This window comes from Apus apus, chromosome 4 (genome assembly GCF_020740795.1).
Source record: "Apus apus isolate bApuApu2 chromosome 4, bApuApu2.pri.cur, whole genome shotgun sequence".
Lineage (NCBI taxonomy): Eukaryota > Metazoa > Chordata > Aves > Apodiformes > Apodidae > Apus > Apus apus.
Window position 1 is genome coordinate 81580796 of NC_067285.1, and position 20722 is coordinate 81601517.

At 44.5% G+C, this 20722-nt stretch overlaps 1 protein-coding gene across 1 annotated transcript in view; it reads left to right on the top strand.

Moving 5' to 3' along the window:
• Nucleotides 1-324: 324 nt before the first annotated feature.
• STOX2 (storkhead box 2) overlaps nucleotides 325-20722 on the top strand; it is a 174580-nt gene continuing 154182 nt past the window's right edge. The window contains exon 1 of the mRNA XM_051616892.1: nucleotides 325-679. Within this exon, the coding sequence (XP_051472852.1) occupies nucleotides 325-679 (355 nt within the window). The remainder of the gene's footprint in view (nucleotides 680-20722) is intronic.

Below are 20722 nucleotides of genomic sequence, written 5' to 3' on the forward strand. Positions count from 1 at the left end.
GCTGATGCTCCCGTTCCCGCGCTAGGACAGGGAGGTGGACGCGGGAGTACGGGGCTTGCGGGCTGCCTGGCCGGGAGGCGGCGGCCGCTGCCTGCTGCGGGACCGGCACACGCGGGATCCCGTCCCCGCCTCGGGGCACTGTGCCGGTCCCCGCCGCGCCCGGCCGCGCCGTGCCGGGGGAGTGCCGGGGGCGGAGCGGCCCGGGCCCCGCCGCGGCGGGGCGGAGCGGTGCGGAGCGCGGACGGGCGGGCGCGGGAGGCAGCGCGGCCGCGGGAAGGCATGTCCCTGCCCCTGCCCGTGCCCGGCGGCGGGCGGTGAGCGGCCATGCCGCGCAGGGCGGAGCGGTGCCTGCAGATCGCCCCGCACTCCCTGGCCATCGTCCTGGACGCCGCGGCCGGGGGGCGGGCGGGCGGCGGTGAGGGCGGCGGTGCGGGGCCGGCGGCGGAGCTGGGCCGACACCGCATCGGCTACGAGATCTTCGCGGACTTCAAGCGGGAGAACATGCAGCACTTCTGGGACCGGCGGGCCACGGCGGCGGTGGCCGAGACCTTCTTCCTGGGCTGGATAGACGAGCAGGTGCTGCTGGTGCAGGGCAAGGAGGAGCACCTGGAGGTGCTGCGGCAGGGCTGGGCGCGCCGCTCCCTCAAGCCCCCCAGCGGCTTCCACATCAAGTGCCTGGGTAGGTGCCGCGGGGCGCGGGGGTCTCTCCGCCCGGGCGGGGGGCGCGGGGGCCGGACGGGCGCGGCCCCGCACGGCCCCGCAGAGCTGACCCGGAGCAGCCGCCGCGGGCGAGGGTTTGTGCCCCCCGACAGTGGGTGGGGGCGAGAGGGGCGAGCCGAGCGGGACCGGCGGCGGTGCAAGGATGCGCTGCCAGGAACCGGGGCTCGGCCGAGGAGCTACCGTGGGGTCGCTTGGAGGGTGCGCTCCCCCTTTCCCTTCAGCCGGCAGGGTTAAAACAATACAGTGTAAGTTTTGGAATAACCCCCTCGCAGGGTGGAATGCCGGCAGTCCCTCTGCGGGCCATCTTCTGCGGCTCGTCGCCTCTGCGGGCCTTTCCCTGCGGGAGGATCCCGCGCCCTCCTGGAGCTGCCAGACCTTTGCACAATTCGGGAATCGCTGCTCATGTTTACAAAGAGCGCAGGCTTTTAATGACGGTTACAATCAGTTCATTAAAGGGAATAATTTCTAACATTAGAAATTTTAAAAGTTCTTTTTAGCATCTCTTGGCTTGCTAAACCACTAGTTCACTTTATATTGGGACCTACTTGGTAGCTCGAACTTGTGTCACAGTAGTCCTGGGAAGGTGGCTTCTATAGCAAGAAGCAGTAGTAGGAGATGAGGAATGCCTGGGTTCCTGCGCTGCAAGGTGGGTGGCTCCGGCAGCAGTAAATGGCAAGTCTGTCATGCCGAGGTGAGCTCAAGACTCAGGTTACCCTGTGGTTCCCCCAAGGGGGTCCTGCTTGTGTGCAGTGCGGCCTAGGAGGAGCAGGTCTCTTCCTGAACTTTCTCAAAAAATCCTAGCATGGGGAGCAAAAATAAACACCCCAAACCTCTGAGAAATAAAGCTGTGGCTATTTGGTGTATGTATTGAGGAGGCATGAAGAGCAACGGAACTGAAGTTTTCCTTAGGATTTAAGGTAACCTGCAGCCTTTACAGCTTGAAACACGCAGCATCTCTTATGGAGACAAGACAAATTGTGAGGAATTGTTTTATGACTGTGAAGGTCTCTTTGCCTCCTATGGCCTCTGCAGTGAGAGTGGGGAGGCAAACTGTCTTTTCCTTATTTTCCTTAGGTACGACTTCTGTGTCTCACACAGCAGGCACCTGGAACAGGTCACAAAGTTAGAGTTGCTCTCTCTGCACTGGGACTTTCAGTCCTATGCATTTCTTTTAAAACATCAACTGAGTAGAAGTTCCTGCAAAGAATGGAGCATAAATATTTGGTGTTTCTCACTTTCCTTTTTTAGTATTGGTTTTTAATGTTTTTAGCTGTCTCTGTCCTTCTGGAATAGGCAGAGTATGATCAGTTCTGTTCTTTGCAGTCTTGTGTCTCTTGCAGTTTTCAGACGCTGTCATTCACTGTTTCCCCACCAGATTTATTTTAATTCATCCGTGGTCAGGTCAAGCTCAGGACAAGCTGCCTGTTTAAAAATGAGCTGATGGACCCATTTTTTTACCTCATTATAGTGAAATTTCCCCCGAATCTCTGATGACAAAGAAGTCTTGGAGAACAGGTGGTAAATTCTATTCTAGTGTTAGAAAAGCTTTCTGCATTCCTCCACTGTTTAGGGGAGGGTAAACATTTGCGTGGTCAATTTCCATTGTGATGCAGGTTTGGATGAAGTTTCTGTTGATGGCCAGCAAAACAAGGGGAGAAACACCTGTGTGTGCTGCTTTCCATCCAAGGTTGTTGTATCCTTATGCCTTTACTTTTGCAACAAACTGTGGTGTAAGCTTAGAGATACAGACAGTGGTTAGTACCTGCTGCTCCTTTGGGCTTTTTGGCTCCAGCTGGACTGAGGATGAAGAGCTTTTAAATGGCCATCATAGCTTGACAGAGTGTAAGGGTCAGTGATTGATTTTTGGGGTGTCCCTGGAGCCTACCTATTGGGTGACATTCCTCAGCCCCCTGCGCAGGAGGGATATGGAAGAGTGTGCTCTGACCTTGACGTTACTAAAACCAGACAAGGAATGTAAATAGGTCTTTGTGGCCTGTTTTCAAAATACAGAAACACAACTTTTGCTGGAAGTTCATGTTAATAAGTAAGCTCTCTAATGTGTAAATAATACACATTCCTTGGGGGGTTATCTTTGCTGTGAATTTACAAAAGACTTCAGCCAAAAGTTTTCATTTGACTTTAAAAATAGCAAATGCCTCTCAGTATTTGATTAAAGGCTGTGAAAAAAGAGCAAGGACCTGCTGGAGTCTTCCCTGTTGTGCAGTGTCCTTAGCTGTGTTAAATGAGATAGGAGCAACTAATTGATTTTTTTTTTTTTTTTCCCCACTGCCTTTTTTCCACACCCAGGCTGTGAATTCAGGTCTTGTATCTAGATAGATTCAACTTGCACTTACTGTAGAGGTAAGCAGGTAAAGAATTGTCAAAGTAATGGGTCTGGCCCATGGGCATAAGCATCTGCTTAAATGTGTGTAATTGTATTTTCAACATAATTAGGTGCTTACTGCGTAAATGGCTGTGTCTTATTTAAGAGCTCTCTCACACTTTATTCTCCACTTTGTAGCATTAAAGCAGTGAACAGTACACTTACAGTTAAAAAAAAGAAGTCCCTGTGCTTTAAAGCTTTAAAAAAAAAAAAAAAAAAAAAGTGGTGTGTATCTCAGGCTGAGCAGAAAAATACCCTGCCTGTTGGGAGGTGCAGAACAGCAATATTGTACTGCTGTTAATAAATAACTGATGGGGTCAAGGGGAAGAAGTGGCATGGTATTTTTGATGAAGGTGAAGCTGCTGTTTTCTGCTGCTCTGGCCCAACTGGTAGCCCTGGTGCTGTGGTGGGAATAGGGGGTTACTGTAATCAGGTGTAGCAGTGAGGGTGTTCATGGAGCTGAGCTGGGGAGGTCTTTCTCTGCACTCTAGGGCCATGGGGGTTACCTGGGCAATTCTGTGGGGTTATTTCTCTTGCCTGTTCTCTTGGCTGGCTGGCTGCTTGCATAAAGGTAGGGTGTAGCTTTCTGCCCCTCCTGTCCCTGGAGCCAGGCTGGGATGGGGTGGCTGGAGGACGAGCTGCCTGCCCCAGAGCAGTGGGGGAAGAATGTCCTGACCTCCCACTGCTGCCTGGAAGGGAATGAGGAACAGAAATGCCTCCTCTTCCCAGCTGCATGACCATCACACATGTGTACTGGAGAGCCTCAGACAACGCTTCCCTTCACCTGCATCGTGAAGTGCCAACATGAGCCAGAAATCATGACAGCAGCCTGACTTTCAAACCGCTACTGGTGTCGCTGACCTTTCTTGTTCATTGCGGTCCAGAACCTTGGCTGGTCTGATGAGTAATGGGTTGTGATGGCCACAGAGATAATAACTGAAGGAAGAAGTATCTGGTGAGGAGGAGGCAATACTAAACCTCTGATATGCATAGCATGTTTTCTGCTGCTGGAAATGTAAACGAGGAGAAGACTTGTCACTGAGTAGTCTCTCTATGTTTAAGTCACCCTGGCTTGATAACGAAAAGTTTCTGAAAGTCTAATCTGTAGTAAACAGGAACAGTCCTAGTGTGCTTGGTGCAGGTGAATCTGAGCCAGAAAGTGAATGGATTAAAATCCATATGAGATTCCAGAGCCTGAAGATTCAACTCTTGAGCTGTAAAATTAGACACTACCGTGAAATAGAGCAGGACTATAAAGGACATCAGAGAGTTACTTTAGCACCTCAGCTTAGGGTTTGAGGGTACAGGGAATGAAGTGTTTCCCATGTGGCGTTAAGAAAACTACCAGAGACATAAGTTTTAAATGTAGTAGAATGTAGAAATAAATGGTTACGCTATAAAAGTTTGGTCAGTGTCCATTTTTGTAGTGATCAGAGTTACTTGGGTATTAGGACATTGGTGGGTGTATCTAGTTTTGTTAAGTTGCCTGACAGGGAAGCTTTGGGAAACATAAGCTGATGCTGAATAAACAAACCCACCAAACCTAAATTTGCTGATTTAGCAGGTCAAGGAAACCTTATGCAAACCTATAGGTCCTGTGATGAAATTAGTTGTCTTTGGAAAGAGTGATTTGAAGCTTTCTTGTAACTTTGCAAGGCTTTTGATTCTATGATTTTGCAACTTAAGTCTTTAATAGGCGTTATTATTTTAATAAGATTTCTGTCTTTGACACACCTTCCATTTGCACCCACTAATATTTGTCATCCTGGAAGCTGAATATTTTTTTCCCTTTCAGCTCTTCTGTGCAAGATGCTGCTGGTGTAGCAGAATGCTCCACCTCAATTTTGTATCTTCATTGCCTTTTGTGTTCCCAGATGAGACTCTTTTCTGTATCTCTTGCACTTAATTTCTGTGTCTCAGACAATGGGCATCTTTGAGAGGTTTTCATACACTTCATGGAAGGGCCATGCCCTTTTGTAACGATTGCTTGAAAAGAAATGACCAGACTTTATAATAATCCTTCGGTCATGCCCACAGCAATTTCTCCAATTAGAAGCTGATGTTTCAAATGGAGTTTTCAAGAAATGTGTGTGCAATAATTAAACTAACTAGCAGGAGTTATAATTCAGTGAAGTTGGCGGCGCCAGGCTGTTGTCCATTGTTCCTGCTCGGCCAGGCATAGGGGAGGGAAACTTTTTTGCCACGCTGGGAGCTGGACCTAAGTGCTGCCTTTCTTTTCTGTCCCTGCTGTATACTCTCTTGCCATCAAAAATTAAATTAACACCCCAGCAGTTTAGGTTCAGTAGTTTTCACAGTGAATTTTCCAGTCATTAGTGGATGATTATGGTGCAGTGTAGACTGTTGGACATTAAATGTTATTCATCTATGGCCAGTCATAAAACATGAATGGTCTTTTTTTCTTCCCAATTATCTGCTTTATATAATGAAAATTTCTTTTCAGTGAGGGAGCATTAGGTTTCATAGCAATAAAACCTCTGAGGAGGAGTTGACCGCACACTCATCTACACCTTTTGTATGCCTTGTGGTATTACCATGGGAACTTCAGGGGATTTAAACAACAATTATTTTTTTTTCTCCTTCTCTCACACTCCAGCTTAGAGCTGATTAGAGATCTACTAGAAACTTTTTATATCTTTGATGTGGTTACTGCTGCCTAAAAAAAAAAAAAAAGAAAAAAAAAGAAAAAGGTAAAATTGGGTAAATTTAAGCTGATGCCCTGGCTGAAGTGCTTGTGAATTTTCTCCCAACTTTGAGCAAAGAACTTTGTTGCTCAGAAATGTTGGTTTGTGGCTTTAATGTACTTGGTAAAAGCAGTTTTTAGACACTGGGGAGAGAAAGGGAAGAGCTAAGTGAGTATGAACTGCATGTAATGTGCCTGATTTCTCAGTATGTGGTTTGTGCTCACACTTTGCTAGTGAAATCTTGGGCAGAAATGCTTTTTGGTCTTTAAAGAAAGCTCTGGATGGTCAGCAAGACTAACACGTTATCTAAAATGTAACATGAAAATAAATAGGGCATATCTTTCCTTCCTGAATGTTTTTTAATTTATTTTTTTTTCATTCCATGCAGCTTTATGTGAAGAAGCAAAGTCAAATACAATGACGCATGTTATTCATTGTGCAACTCAAGTGAAGGATTTATAAGGTTAATAGCCAGCTAGTACTGTCTCTCCACCTTCTTTTCCCCTACAAAGGGTGCCATTGTATAGTAAAGAGTCCATCCCAGTGGCAACTAAGTCATCCAGCTTTGTGAGTTAAGCATATGCTCTGTGTAAAGAAGTGATGCTGTAAGGAAACTCTGGTGGCCAAGAGCCTCTGCCCAGGCCATCACTCTCTCCATACCTTTGTCTGCACATGAAGGTCCAGTCTTTGAATGCTCCTTGTTTTCCTCCTCAAAGGGCCCCTGTTTTTCCTGGGGAGCAGCACAGTGGGTGTGCACTGAAAGAAGCCCTTGTCAGGTGTTATCAAGTACTTCAAATGGGCTCTTGGGCTGCCAGCATCATATACCGACAGGCTGCTCACTAAGTCACCTTTCCACCTGTCCTGCTCCTGTTTTCTGCATAGTTGGTTTTGTTTTCACAGAAGCTGAGGCAGATGGGATGCCTGAAGACCACAGCAAGGGCTGGCCATGGGGCTGCCAGCCACAGGCACCCCCGTCTTGCCCACTCTACCTTGCAATTTGGCGGCACAAAATTCAATAGCATGTTCCCCAACTTTGTAATTTGCTAGTTAGAGGCATGTTGCCTAATATTTTATTTATCAAATTGTAATGATTTTAGTTGACTAAATTCAGACCTCTACACATGTTGCCACAGTTAAAGATTTAGCTTGAAATGGGTTTGTTTTTATTCCCGGATAAATGTCCATTTAGTGCAGAGATGCTACAGGAAGGGTCAGCACTGCTGTCCATGGGCTTGAGTCGTGGGGTTTTGATTCAGCTCCTTTGTAAAGGGAGTGGGAATGAAGTTGGCCCTCTCTCCCAGCTCTCCTGGTGTTGTTGCCATCAGACATTCATCCAGATGCCGAATCTGTCCTCCTTTCTGGTGGCCAGGAGAATCACAGATGGTCCCCCAGGTAGGGCATTTAAAAGCTTTACCATGTTCTTGAGACATCCAGTTAGATAGAGTAGCAGGAAAGATACAACTCAGATGAAATATCCTCCAAGACTCTTGGCATCCAAAGCTGCCTGCTGAACAACATCACACCTTCCCTTGGCTTCAGCAAGCACATGATGACCAGGGTCTCCTTTTCTTGGTAGTTAAGGAAAGGCTAAAGTATTCGGAGAAAATAAAAGCTGCAACCAGATGGTCATCTCCTCTGCAGAAACTGGCTGTGAAATGAGAGGATGGAAGGAAATTCTTAATAATCATTTTCTGCAGTAGCTGAAATTTAATGGGGTTCTGAAAATTCAGGCTCTCTCCAAACTTTGCTTCTTTGTTTTATATACAAAAGTATAAATGTTTTCATTATTCTTCAATCATGTTGACTGCTGGGAATGTTATTGCAGTCTCTAGTTTCCAATATCAAAACTGCTCCCTGAGTGGGCCAGATCTGGTAAGGTTTTTAGGGATATTATGTTATTTTTTTAAATAAAATCCCTTTACCTAATATATAAACATGGTTTCTTCTGTCCAGTGTACTTGATCCCTCAGTTTATGACCTGAGATTTCACCCGAGATTTGTGATAAAAATATCTGAATGTTAAGAATATGCAAACATGTATACTTTGATGAAACAAAGTGCTTTCTAGTTGACATTTGAACAGGTCTTCACAGCCCCTTTTTTAACGAGCTCCTGGCCTGAGCCACAATAGCAATAAAGAACACATTCAAGGGTCAAGAACTCCCCAGGGAATCCAAATAGTTGTTTGTTTTTTTTTTTCCTGTAGCAGAAAAGCAATAGGGTAATATCACCATTGCCACTTATTAAGCCTGGTTTTTGTTTTCTTGTAACAGCATGTAAATAAGCACAGTATAATGACTTCTGTAGTGTGTTTTCTGGAGCTGGATATGCTTCTAACCCATGCAGTATGAGACTTCGTTGTTCTTGTGTGATAGGACACCAAAAAAAATAGAAGTCTGAGTAAAATAGAGCAGCCTTTTAGCTTAACCTTGAATTCCACTATCATCAGTTCATTAACAAAGTGATATGTGGTTGTATCAAAGATTGCTCTTTCAGAAAGGCAAACCAGTTCCCTTAAACTCTAGGAAATTACTCCAGACTTGGTTCTTCACAAAATCTATACATTGTGAAATTGAAAAAATTTTCGGTGTGAAGAGTGTGGTTTGGGTTCCTTAATGAAGTTTTAGTTATAAAGCAGTTTTTTCGCTGGTAGAGCTTCAGAACATACATATGCTAGGTCATGCTTTTCTTCAGAGGAGAGCAAGGATACCAAAGGGCCCATTGCTGGCCTTGGTGTGGGAAATCCCACCAAAAGAGCTGAGAGGGGATCTTGGAAGGTGACAAGTCCCAGTGGCTTTCCCAGTAATGTGACCTAAAATGCAGTAGCCAGCAGGATTAGGTTGGCCATGGAGGAGGCTGATTCCTACTCCTGGTGACAGCAGAAGGGGAAGAAAGGTCTGTTTTGGGAGGGGAAACCCCGGGGCTGGACTGTGGCTGAGCAGTGGCTCTGTGTTGGTAGCAGGGCAGTGTGTCCATCCTCACCAGTAACCACAGCTCCAGTAACTCCTGCTTGTCTGCTGCCTGGCAGCTGTGTGTGCAGTAACCTCTGCTCTCACTTGCTCCTCAGAGGCGCTCAAGGAGGAGTGAGACTGCAGGGAACAGGTATAACACTGGAGGTGTAAAACTTGCAATGTATTATTAGCATTAGAAGAAGCTGGATGCTGCCAGCGTGTTTGAGATTTGGCAGCAGAGTCTTAGGTATTTTTGTGGGGCTATAAAACAAGTATTTCTGTTTTAAAAACAGGAACTTTTTTGTCCTTTAAAAAAAGCCTATACCAAGTCTAGTGAAACTTTTAGCTTAAGAAGACAGACAAATTTATATTCACTCAGACTTTAGTTGTATTTTCCAGTTTGGTAATTATATTCATGGGTGTTTTTCTATATGCAAAGACTATGGAAGAAATAAGGTTTCGGGATGCATCAGCCTTTCTCAAGGTCATTGTGAGGAAGAGTTAATAGCCTAACAAATATATTCTTGTCTACTTGCCTGTCTTACCAGTATCCTTGGGTCCATGAGCTTCTAGAGCCCTACAGCTGTGCCAATAGCAATGCATACAGTTCATTACTGATGTTCCTTCCCAAATATGTTATCCAATGGGTTTTATCATTGTCTGTTAATTTATTGTGTTCGAGTTGGAGGCCTGTAACCTGGTGTGCCCCAGGGATCAATACTTGGTCCAGTCTTGTTCAACATATTAATCAATGACCTGGATGAGGGGACAGAGTGTATCCACAGTAAGTTCGCTGATGATACCAAACTGGGAGGGGAGGCTGACACTCCAGAGGGCTGTGCTGCCATCCTGTGTGACCTGGACAGGATGGAAGGCTGGGTGGAGAGGAACCTAATGAGGTTCAACAGGGACAAGTGTAGGGTCCTGCACCTGGGGAAGAAGAACCCCATGCACCAATACAGGTTAGGGATGGACCTGTGGGAAAGAAGCTCTGAGGAGAAGGATCTGGGAGTCCTGGTAGATAGTAAATTATCCATGAGCCAGCAGTGTGCCCTTGTGACCGAGAAGGCCAATGGAATCCTGGGGTGCATAAAGAAGAGTGTGGCCAGTCAAGAGAGGTCATTCTCCCTCTCTATTCTGCCCTGGTGAGACCACATCTGGAATACTTTGTCCAGTTCTGGGCTCTCCAGTTCAAGAGAGACAGGGAACTACTAGAGAGAGTCCAGTGAAGGGCAACAAAGATGACTGCGGGATTGGAGCATCTCTCTTATGAGGAAAGGCTGAGAGAGCTGGGACTCTTTAGCCTGGAGAAGAGAAGGCTGAGGGGAGACCTTATCAATGCCTAAAGGTATCTAAAGGGTGGGTGCAAGGAGGATGAAGCCAGGGTCTTGTCAGTAGTTCCCAGTGACAGAACGAGTGGCAACAGGCACAAGCTGGAATATAGAAAGTTCCATTTAAATGTGAGGAAAAACTTCAGTATGAGAGTGACAGGGCACTGGAACAGGCTGCCCAGGAAGGTTGTGGAGTCTCCTTTTCTGGAGATGTTCAAGACTTGCCTGTATGCTGCCCTGGGCAATGTACTCTAGGGGATCCTGCTTTAGCAGGGGAGTTGGACTAGGTGATCTCTAGAGGTCCCTTCCAAATCTGACAATTCTGTGATTCCCAGAAATTCTACAGAGAGGTAACTGAAGTTCTGTAAGTTTCATGGGAATTTCTATAGGTTTGGAGGGTTTAGTTGGTTTTTTTGGGGTTTTTTTTGGTGGTTTTTTTTTTTTTTTTTGGGTGATGGGTTTGATTGTGTTGCTTTTTATTGTTTGTGTGTGTGTGTTTTGGGGTTTTGTTGTTGTTGGGTTGTGGGGGTATTTTTGTTTGGTTGGTTTTGGTAGAGGGTTTTTTTAATCAAAGAATTCCCAATTCCCTGTATGTTATTTGGCTGCCAGCAGTGCTCAGCCTGCCCTTGAGCCTTCCAGTGCTCCTCAGCCTGTGTGGGAGGGGACTCTACCCTTGCCTCCTGCTCCGGCAGGCCAGTGTTCAGTGTTTGCTTTCCTGCTTGTGTGTATCGCAGGGTTAGTGCCCAGACAAGTTCCCTTTTCATTGACAGATGAAATAACAATAGCTGGCATTAAAAGCAAGCTGAGTGTTTTCTCTGGGTTTCCCTGAAGGGCCTCCTTTGTCTCCTCCGTCTCCGCTCAGGGAGACCCGTACACGTTGCTTAATCCAAGGGTGTTGTCGAGATGCCCTTGCTTCTGAAGCCAGAAGTCGGTGAGCACCCATGCAGAGGATTTCCACCTGCTGGGAGCCTCCTGGTGAGACCTTGCAAATGGGTCTTGTCAAGTAGGATGGTCTAGGCTACCATGGGCAATCTTGAGTGCCCAGAGAGACAGTGACATGTCCACAGCACCAGGAATGAGAATAGAGGAAGGAGGTCCTGGCGGACTGGTGTTTATATGACAGTTTAAGTCGAAGAAGAGCAGCTTGTGGCAGGTGGGATGGGCCTGGGTGAAGGTTTCCAGGTGCCTGGTGTGGCATCGTGTGTGGTCCTGGTCTGCCTGTGGGAAGTCAGCAACCAGCTTGGGCTGTGGGGATGTCCTCATTAGCCACATGTTCACAAGGTGGTTTAAGCAGTTGAAAAATAGGATTTTAAGGTCTGTTTTAAAGCAAAGACGATATTGAACATACTAGACACTTAGCAGAAAAGGTTATTACAAATAAATAAAAGGGTATGAGTTTTCTCCCTAGTTTAATTTAAGAGAATTTAAAGGGCCACATTCACCCACTGTTTCTGAAGTAGGGCTGAAAAAATCTTTGAAGACAAGGAACTTTCCTGGTATCATTGCTAATTTGTCACAATTATTCTTTGGTTAAAAAGACATACTTTCTTGATGCTACTGACTGAGAAATCTTATGCCATTGAAGAGGAAAATGTTAGTTTTTTGAGAAGCTGCAGAGGATAGTCACAAAGAGGTAAACAGTGGATAAATAGGGAGCAGGAAAATAATAACTTTCAGTCTCTCCAGTCTTAGATGCTCTAGCAACAAGTATATTTTTCAAACAGGCATCTTCAGACCAGACATGACCCTTGTAGAGATGCCTGCTTTACCAATATGAACAGCTGGAAGAAGTGAGAGACCAACAGAGAAGGGAGGTTGGCCAAGTTTTCTGTGATACGAACAGATGATCTTCGATATAGTATTTCATGTGGTAGGGAAGCAAGTCAGATAGGTGTCGGGTCTGCTCTGTGTTTAGCAACAGTGGAGATTCTAATAGTACTTACTGTATTTTCTTAGGATGTCTACCTATGTGGTATCATCTCCATCTTACAGGTGATTGGGAGGTGCCTACGAGGTGGGGAAGGAAGAGCATAGGACTTGTAGGGCTGTGAAACTTTGCAGTGTTACCCAAAGAAATTTTGTAGTTGGTTCATATAGAAGTGTCTGTGAGGGTGCATATAGTGTTTTAAGTGCTGTACAAAGAGAGGTTTCCCATTACCTTGAGTGATCTTGATTCAGCAAGACACAGGTTCCCATATGTGCACATAGTGAATTAAGTCTGACATTGGTGGGAGGGCTCACATTTTAAAATACAGGCATGTTATATGTTCTGATGTTTGCCTGACTGTTGAAAGATTCACTGGAAGAGTTAATCTGTGTGGTTAATCCCAGAGTGGGTCATCTGTATTTTGAGTTACGAGGCCTTTGATAGTTAAGCTTGCAAAATCAGTACTGGTATTCTTCACATTTTTATTTTTGGTGTGTACAATACACAGGAAAATAAACAGCAGAAGAGTTTACCCAGGGTCTGTAGGTGCCTTCAGGAAAAGTACAAAGAGGAAGTTGTAATTAATACTTCTTCAATAAAAGCATGAAGAGGAAATCTTAATTTATACTTTGTCAATAAAGATGAAGTCACAAAAAGTAGGTGACTCGACCTACAATCATTATAGTTGGTTTCCTTGAACAGGAACTAGTGGCTAACATCTTGTCATTTTTCATTTATGGTAGTAGCTTCTAGTCTTTGGCTGATAGATTTCTTATTAATTCCAGTCCTTTGCTTTTGTTTCCAAGGTATTTTCTGATTGCTAGCTTGTCTTTGTTAGAGGTGTACAGCTAGATCTCATTGTTGCCAAATAGCTATTGGAAGGTCTGTAGGGACTTGCTTCTTGGCTATTGTTCAAGTGCAGTATGGCTGTAAAATGTTTTAGTGTCAGACTCACGATATCCATCACTGTTCTGTCAATAACTAGACTCATTCAGTGATATATTTGATCTAAAAGAAGGAAAGCAGATTTATCTGTGTTTCAGTGCATTAGTCTTTTTAATTTTTCTGCTCAGGTAATTGTTTGGCTTCAGGTTTCATTGGTTACTTAAATTAATCCCAGTGCTGTCTTTCCAACCTCTTAGATATTTGTGTTGAGACAGAGGACAAAACATCCTGTTCATTGAGAGCTGTTAGGTACCAGTCATCTTGTGAGATGGAAGAAAAGTGAGCTACAGGCTTCAGAGTTGATTTTTGTGATGAGTGATGGGGGTAAAAAGGAAATATTTTTGACAGGACTTCCCACTATCTAGGAAAAGTCTGAACAACTGGAGCCTGTTATTTCAACTTTTTCTTGTTTCCATGCTGGTGAACACTTTTGATTAGTAGCTTGTGCACCAATTTTCAATTCCAGAGGATTTTCAATTGTTTTGAATAGTTTAAATTGCCTCCTGTCCCAGTGAGTAATAACCTGCCCGTGTCATGGCCCTCAGCTTTCTTTAGTTTTCAGATTGCTGACAATATGATAGTTGGTTTTCACTGTTATCTTTTGGAAAGGAGTTCACACATCATTTGGGGTTCTGCAGACCCCTAGTTGAAAACCACTGACCTCGCCAAGCCCAGCATTTAACACCTGAGTGTGCAGGTATCTGTGCAGCTGAAGCCTGTGCTCCCTTACCAGTGTGCTGCAGACTTCATCAAACCTTCCCTTCTCATGGTTCCCAATTCCTGATCCATGGCAGGTACTCTGGACATCAGTGCTTGCTCTCCACCTCTTCCCCTTCTCCCTGCTTTGAGGACACCTGCAGTGGTAACTTTCAGAGCAGCCTGCCTAGCCCTGCACAGCAACAGCTGGCACTTCGAGGGCTGCTTGCTGAAAAGCTTGGTCCAAGTGTTGCTTCTTGAGTTATGTTTGTCAGCACAAGAGCTTCGGGGCAGAGAACTTGGTGGCTCTGTCACATCGATGTGGCTCTGGGCATTGCTGTGCTGGCCTGGGGCTGAGGCCTGTAGGTGCTCTCACAGTGCAAACCTCTAGATAATTACACACACACACAAGGTTACTTATGAATGAGAGGTAATCTGTAAATAGGCAACCAGGCAAAGAATTCTTGCTCAAAACCTGCCTGGATTTGCTTTACCTGTTTTTGCACTGCTTAGGCTGTAGTAATTACTTGTGGCACCCCTCAGCCTGCTTTGTGAATAAGTTGCATGCATAAGTCTTTTGAAAGCTTTGGTGGAGCTATGGTGAGTTTGCAGTCACAGATACTTAGATATGTGTGTGGCTTGTGTCTGGAGCCATAAAATCGTAACACTTAATGTGTATCCTTACTTTATTTGTGCTGGTTATTCATTCAGAAAATGAATGCAGGGCCCCTTGGGTCAGCAGCCATAAGAGGAGGCACATCATACTGCACCAGTCTGTGGTCTTACACTCTTGGTATATGCCATGAAAACCCCAGCAGTGATTGCAGAAGGAAACTGGATCCTGTGATAGTTTATATGGTGTTTCACCTAACTGCAAGATAATGATTGTTGCATGATGTTACCTATAGGTTTTGGTGTAGTATGTGACTTCTTGCAGGCTTAGTCCTTGCTAATTATGGTAAGAAAAAATGAGATAGGCACCTCAAGGCAATGCTGCATCTCCTACTGAAGCACATTTGTCGGAACTGCCTGGTTCTCTTCACTCTGTGGCAATGCACAGAAGTGCATCTGGGGAAGTGACCTGCTGTCATCCTGGAAAAGAGAGGGTGGAAAGGGAAGAGGCATCTTGTGAGTTTTTCTTTTCCATTCCTGAAACCAAGGTCTCAAAGATCTCAGCGCTTTTGCAAGGTCACCACACTTGGTTTCATTGGTAGGATTCTTTAAGTCCCTGCATGTGTTGCAGCTGAACATAAATGCATCTGAGCTAGTTTTGAGCTAGCTAGCTCAGGTATGGTTTGCATTCTTCAGCTCCAGCAATAATTACAGCGTTCAGCAGTGGCTCACTCCGCTTGCTGCACAGGCAGCCTGTGATGAGCTGCTGCAATAAGTGCCTGAAGTCCCTAGATTAAAGCTCAGGCTTATCTAGATGACACTGCAGCATTGGGTTACTGTAACCCTCCTTTACAGACTGAGCTGTTGCAGTGAATTCTTCAGGGCTTTTCCCTTCCTGCCTTTTGAATTTCTTTTTCTGTGATCTTGGCAAGCGTGGCTTTTACCTTTATCTGTAACTGACCTTTTCTCAATGCTATCTCTCTGCTTAAAAGCTAGTGCCAGCAGGCAAGCTCTTGTCTTCCTCTCAAGCTCTTGTCTTCCTCTCTGCCGGTGGCTTTGTGCCAGGATCACACCAGCCTGATGAAGTGCTGATAACAGCCTGTCCCTTCTCGGCCTACCTGCCACCCCGCTGCTTGCAGCATTATTGTTCTGGTGGCTCTGCTCTAGCTGCTTCTACAATCTCCGCCTTCCTTGGAGACATCGTGTCTTTCCTGATGGCTCTGGAAATGTCATTGGCTGCACTTGGTGCTAGCTGGGGCTGAGCCTTCAAAAGCCGACTCTTGGAATGGATATATATAATGGATATAGTGCTGTTTTTCTTTGAGGTCAGACCATATGTTTTGTGAATGGCATGTTTTTGACCCGGAAAAACATGAGATGGTTGAGGCAATGCACGGTGCAGAACAGCATGGGAACAACAGGGTTGACAAACCATCCACTGGGACCTAGTGGGGTAGATGTGGAAGGTGCTCGAGTCAATCTTTACCAGTGTTGCCCCTAACTTGTCTTTTTTATCTCTGCTTTCGCTTTGCTCAGGAAGGCACAGGTCCATTTTCGGAAGTTTGACTAGAGGACCGTAGTCCCTCCTTACAATTTTTAGCAGGAACCAAACTTCCCTCTGCATCTGCACTGCCACGGTGGTTTGAGCTGGTGGGTCAGCACCATGAAGGCCTCTCAGCCTTTGCTCTCTCTTTTGCTCTGACCCAGTGAGCCAGCTCATAGGCAAAAACCTAACCTGTGGTGAGGGGGGAGGAAGAGAGATCGGGATAAACTGCTGTGAACCTGCAGTCTTATCTCCTCTCTGTTATGGTCTGCAAACAGGTATTTATGGGATCATAAGGTAATTTGGGTGGGAAGGGATCTCCAGGGGTCTCTGGTCCAACCTTCTGCTCGCAGGCATGTCGTTGGGCCAGGTTGTTCCCATCACCTAACCTGTAACACCCTATTGAAGACAGCAGCACCAGCTGACAGCAGCTCTGGTGGATCTTGTGGGTGATTTCCACATTTCCTGCATGTTTTGCTGTGGACAGGTCCTTCTGTAACTCTGGCTTCTGCATAACAGGTTCCCCTGGTCCTGCCTCCAGTTGCTCTGCCTAATGGGAGACCCAGGAGCACGCAGCACCATCTGGCTGGCTCTTTGGACACTGTTTCTGTGCCAATGGGGACACCTTCTTGAATGCACAGCTACGAACAAGATGAGCCCAATGCCTTCAGTTGCCAAGTGTTAGTTCTTTAAAAAACAGACAAAAAAAGCAAAAAACCCCACAAAACATTGGCCTGCCTAAGCTGTATTTGACTATTTTGACAGATGCTTAAGGTGGTTAACAGAACCATAGCTGCTGGCAGCTTTTTATAGCAGGTTGTCTTCTTATTGTGCCTTTTGGTCTTAGGAAAGACTGTTTTTTTGCCATCCACTTCTTCCATGGCAGAATTTTTTTTTGCCAGGAACCCAGCAATAGCTGCTTTACGTAATTGCAGTAGACCTTTTGAAATGGCCTGCAAACCTGACCTTTCCTTAATTTTAAATGCTGAGAAATTAGGTTGTAAAGACTTTGTGAATGGAAGTTACAGAAAACAAATTAACCATGTGCTCTTCCTTTCCCTTGTGAACCTCATTTTTTCACTTCTGTGACTTTTCTGTCTGCAGTTGACCTGGTCCTTCAGCAACCACCATTTTTTTACTCAGCTCATTAAATCATGTTTTCAGTCTGGCTTTAGAACTAGTCTTGTTATTGAGCATTTCCTTCTTATCTCCTTCCTTTCATTCTTATCTCAGCCTTCTGACAGAAAGCACTTAACAGAGGCTGTGGACCTTGAAGTTGGGCTTTGAGTGAAGGGAGGAGGAGACATTGACCATTCATTCATTCTCTAATTTCAGTGTTTCTGCAGTCTGATTGATAACCTCAGGGCTATGAAAATACCTGCTTAATTGACTCGCAGGGAATTAATCTTCTGAATAAATGCTTTTAGAAAAACCTCAAACCCTATTTCTGTATGTTTTTATAGACTGTGATGTCAATAAAACCACAGAAAATGTACAGAGTTTCCAAGTTTTCTGTCCCAATTCTAATGCAATTCCTAACACAACAGATCTGTTAATCTGCTCCCAGTGCAAGGTGAGACTGGTTGTATTCAGTGTGTTTGGACAGCAGATTTGGGGGACTAGATCGTGGCAGATCTGGAAAGGGACTAGTTAAAGGAAGAAGCCATCTGGATGGAGGACCCTTGTGCTTTTAGGAGGTGTTACCATATCCTAGTGGGTTGCTGGCGGAGGCAGGTTTGGTTAACTATAGAGCTTTGCATGTTGTCTTACTTAAAAGATCAAAATTTTACTTGCAGTGGGAATTTTCCAGTGACATTAGGAGTTAGATATTGTGTTCCTAGGGAAATGAGAAATAGAGATGCCTCAAGCTAAGTGGAACACAGGAGAGAAAGAACATATGAAAACACAGACTGCAATTTGTCTTATTCTTTCTTCTCATATCCATTTCCTCTCCTCTTGCCCCAGAAAATATGTTTTGCCATTGAATTATTAACATCAGCTTCTGAGGATCCAGCCAGGAAATACTTTCTCAGGCTCCAGAAAAGAGGGTGCTCTTTAAGAAACAATTTGCTGTTCTGTTCATGGTTGTGAAGATAACATGAGTAATTGGCAGTTGGGTAAAACTGTTCTGTAAGTGCTGTAGCCAAACACACCCTGAGCTCAGTCAAGAGAGGAGGTCTCACTTTTTATTGTTATTCTAGGCTAACTATGAAGGCTGCTGGTGGAGTGAAATATTTGTGTTTTTTTGTTGCTAGCAAGAGTAAATACATTTTTCTGTTCTGGACAAACTGTAGCTTTCTTTGTAGTGCCGTAAGTGGCTGCTTTCAGGAGAACTGTAGAACATATGGTGGGATAAAATCAAGCAATTCTCTGTTCATGTGTTCTAGTTGTTCTGCTTTACATTTAAACAGTTCAGAAGTGCGTGTGTGTAAGCAAAATTTTACTGCCAGTTGAGATGATATACTTTTCCTGGTGGTATAACTCATACAAAATATGCTGCCCTAAGCATCACTAGAAACCCGATACAGTGGCATTGGCAAGCCCAGGCAATTATCTACAAGATTTTCTAAATGTAGAATCCAGAGCTGCCTGTCTAACTAATAAGGGCATGCCTGACTTTATTAGATAGGAGTATATTCTTTGGCCTTATTAGATAAGAGTGTATTCTTTGATCAAGTCACTAAAGCTTTTTTTTTTTTTTTTTTCCTCCTTTCTGCCTAGCAAGCAGTGTCTGGGCAAGCAGTCTCACACTGTTAGCTCTTGACTCCTTGAAATTAAAAGCATTGTCCTGTTTCTTTGGGAGTTTCTGAAATTTATTGCTGTATATCATAAATGGGAGAGGGAAATTATAGGCAATGTGTTAAAGGGATTATTGTTGGTTCAATTTGTATTTCCTTCTCTCAGTTGATTTTCCACTCATATAAATTAAATCTCTTTTCCTTCCCTGTCCCACATTTGTGTTGTGTCAGCCTGTGTTTATGGTGGTGGCCTTGGGCATCCCACACTGACAGTCATGATGGGGAGTTGATGCTGATGACTGGACAATGCTGAGAATGCAGATGCACAAGAAACTCAATTAAAATGTCTTTGTTCTTTTTAAGAACATGGTGTTAGGTATTTTTAAACGAAAGGGTGTGTATTACCTTCCTAACTACAGTTGGTTGTTGTTTTTCATTTGGTTGGGTTTTGTTTTGTTTTAAGGTCACTGCTTTTCCATTGGAGGATTTTTTTGCTTATTTATGCTGGCTGAGAAGACAACTGGACTAAAGATTTTAGCTCAGCCTACTTTAGGCAGCAGCCCAGCTACTCAGGCACTTCAGTCTAAAGGACAGAAAAACATTTGGGAAACGTACTCAAGTTGATAATAGAAAGGTAAATAGAAAATTGCAGGAACTTAGGCTTCTTCTTTGATTTTTTTGAAACCTCTAGCATTTTACCAGTTTTTTCAAACTTAATGTTGAATTTTTTTATTATTTTTTTTTTTCCCTTCTGTAAACTTATGGCTCAGAAAAATAGAAGATAAAACTGAAGATGATAGGATACCAACATGTAACTACTGTGGTGCAGAGGTATGTTGAACACCACGTGAAGCTGGGTTCGCCGCATTGGAAAAAAACACCAAAAAAAAACCCCAACAAAACCAGCATGAAAAAAACAGAACTAGAAAAGATGCAAGGAAAGGTAACAAGAGTGCTCCAAAGCGTGACAGCGGCTATATTGCAGAAGCTGACTGAAATATGAGTCCTGTGGAGAAAATAAGCAGAGCAGTGATGTTTTTCTGTTTTTTCTGATGTGAGGATTTTGGACCTTGAAATGAATTTTTAGGAGGTAAGCTGGAAACAAACAAAAAGAGCTGCTTTTTCAAAAAAGTTAAAACATGACTTTCTCATTGTTTTATTAAACTTGTAGCATCCTCCATAACTTAGATTAATAATTTCTCTTTAAAAAAAAACAACTGCAACAACAACAAAAACACCACAAAAAAATCCCCAACGGAACGACCTTTCCCCCGAAGCCTGAATTCTTTTCTGTTTAAATAGATACATTCACAGAAGAAAAATCCAGCATACACAAGAACTTCTTTACATGCTGCCAGACCTTGCCTGGCTCCCCCTGTGACTAACGTGGAGCCAGTTTCTGTAGCCACTGGTGGCTCCCAGTGGAGTTCACAGGAGTCTTCATGCATGGAGATGCTCCTTTTTCTTCTCTGTGTAGTGCTGGTGATCTCTGAGTCCCAGGGCCAGGGGAGCGGTACCTTGCCTGTGGTCTCAGAGCCATGAGGGTTTGCCATCCACAGCATGCCTTGGCTGGGAACGTGGGCAGTGGGCACTGGAAGCAGGGAGCCCTTCTTGCTGGGAGCCAAAGCACGGGGTGCATTGAGTGGAAGATCCCAGCCTAGAAATTCTGCGTTTCAATTCCCCATTGTGGGTTGAAGGGGGTCAGTGCACTGGTATGCTGCCTATTGTATCATCTTCCTTCTACTTTTACAGACACATCATTTTCTCCATCTGATAATGTATTTCAAGGACCAGAAAAGTGAGTTTGTGGTATTTGCCCCTCTTGCTGAAAGAAAAACCTGGGGACCTCCCAAGAGCTTATTACAGAGTTGCAAGAACATGCATGAAGCCAGGGGTTCTTGGTGTCAGGGACTTGTTACAAAAGGAAATGCTGCAGTACCAATTTAAAAATGGATGGTTTTACTTAAAAATGCTGAGCTTGGAACTGAGTGCAACACATTAGTCGTTTTCAGGTCCAAATCTCTGTAAATGCTTGAAGAGGAGATTAAATTTTTCTTCACAGGGGTAGTCATAATGACTTTGGTGTGATTACTCATGAATATTTTCCATAGCATAACTGTAAAGTACAAACATTTGGGATAACATTTAATCTAGGGAAGTGGGGAGAATTCTTT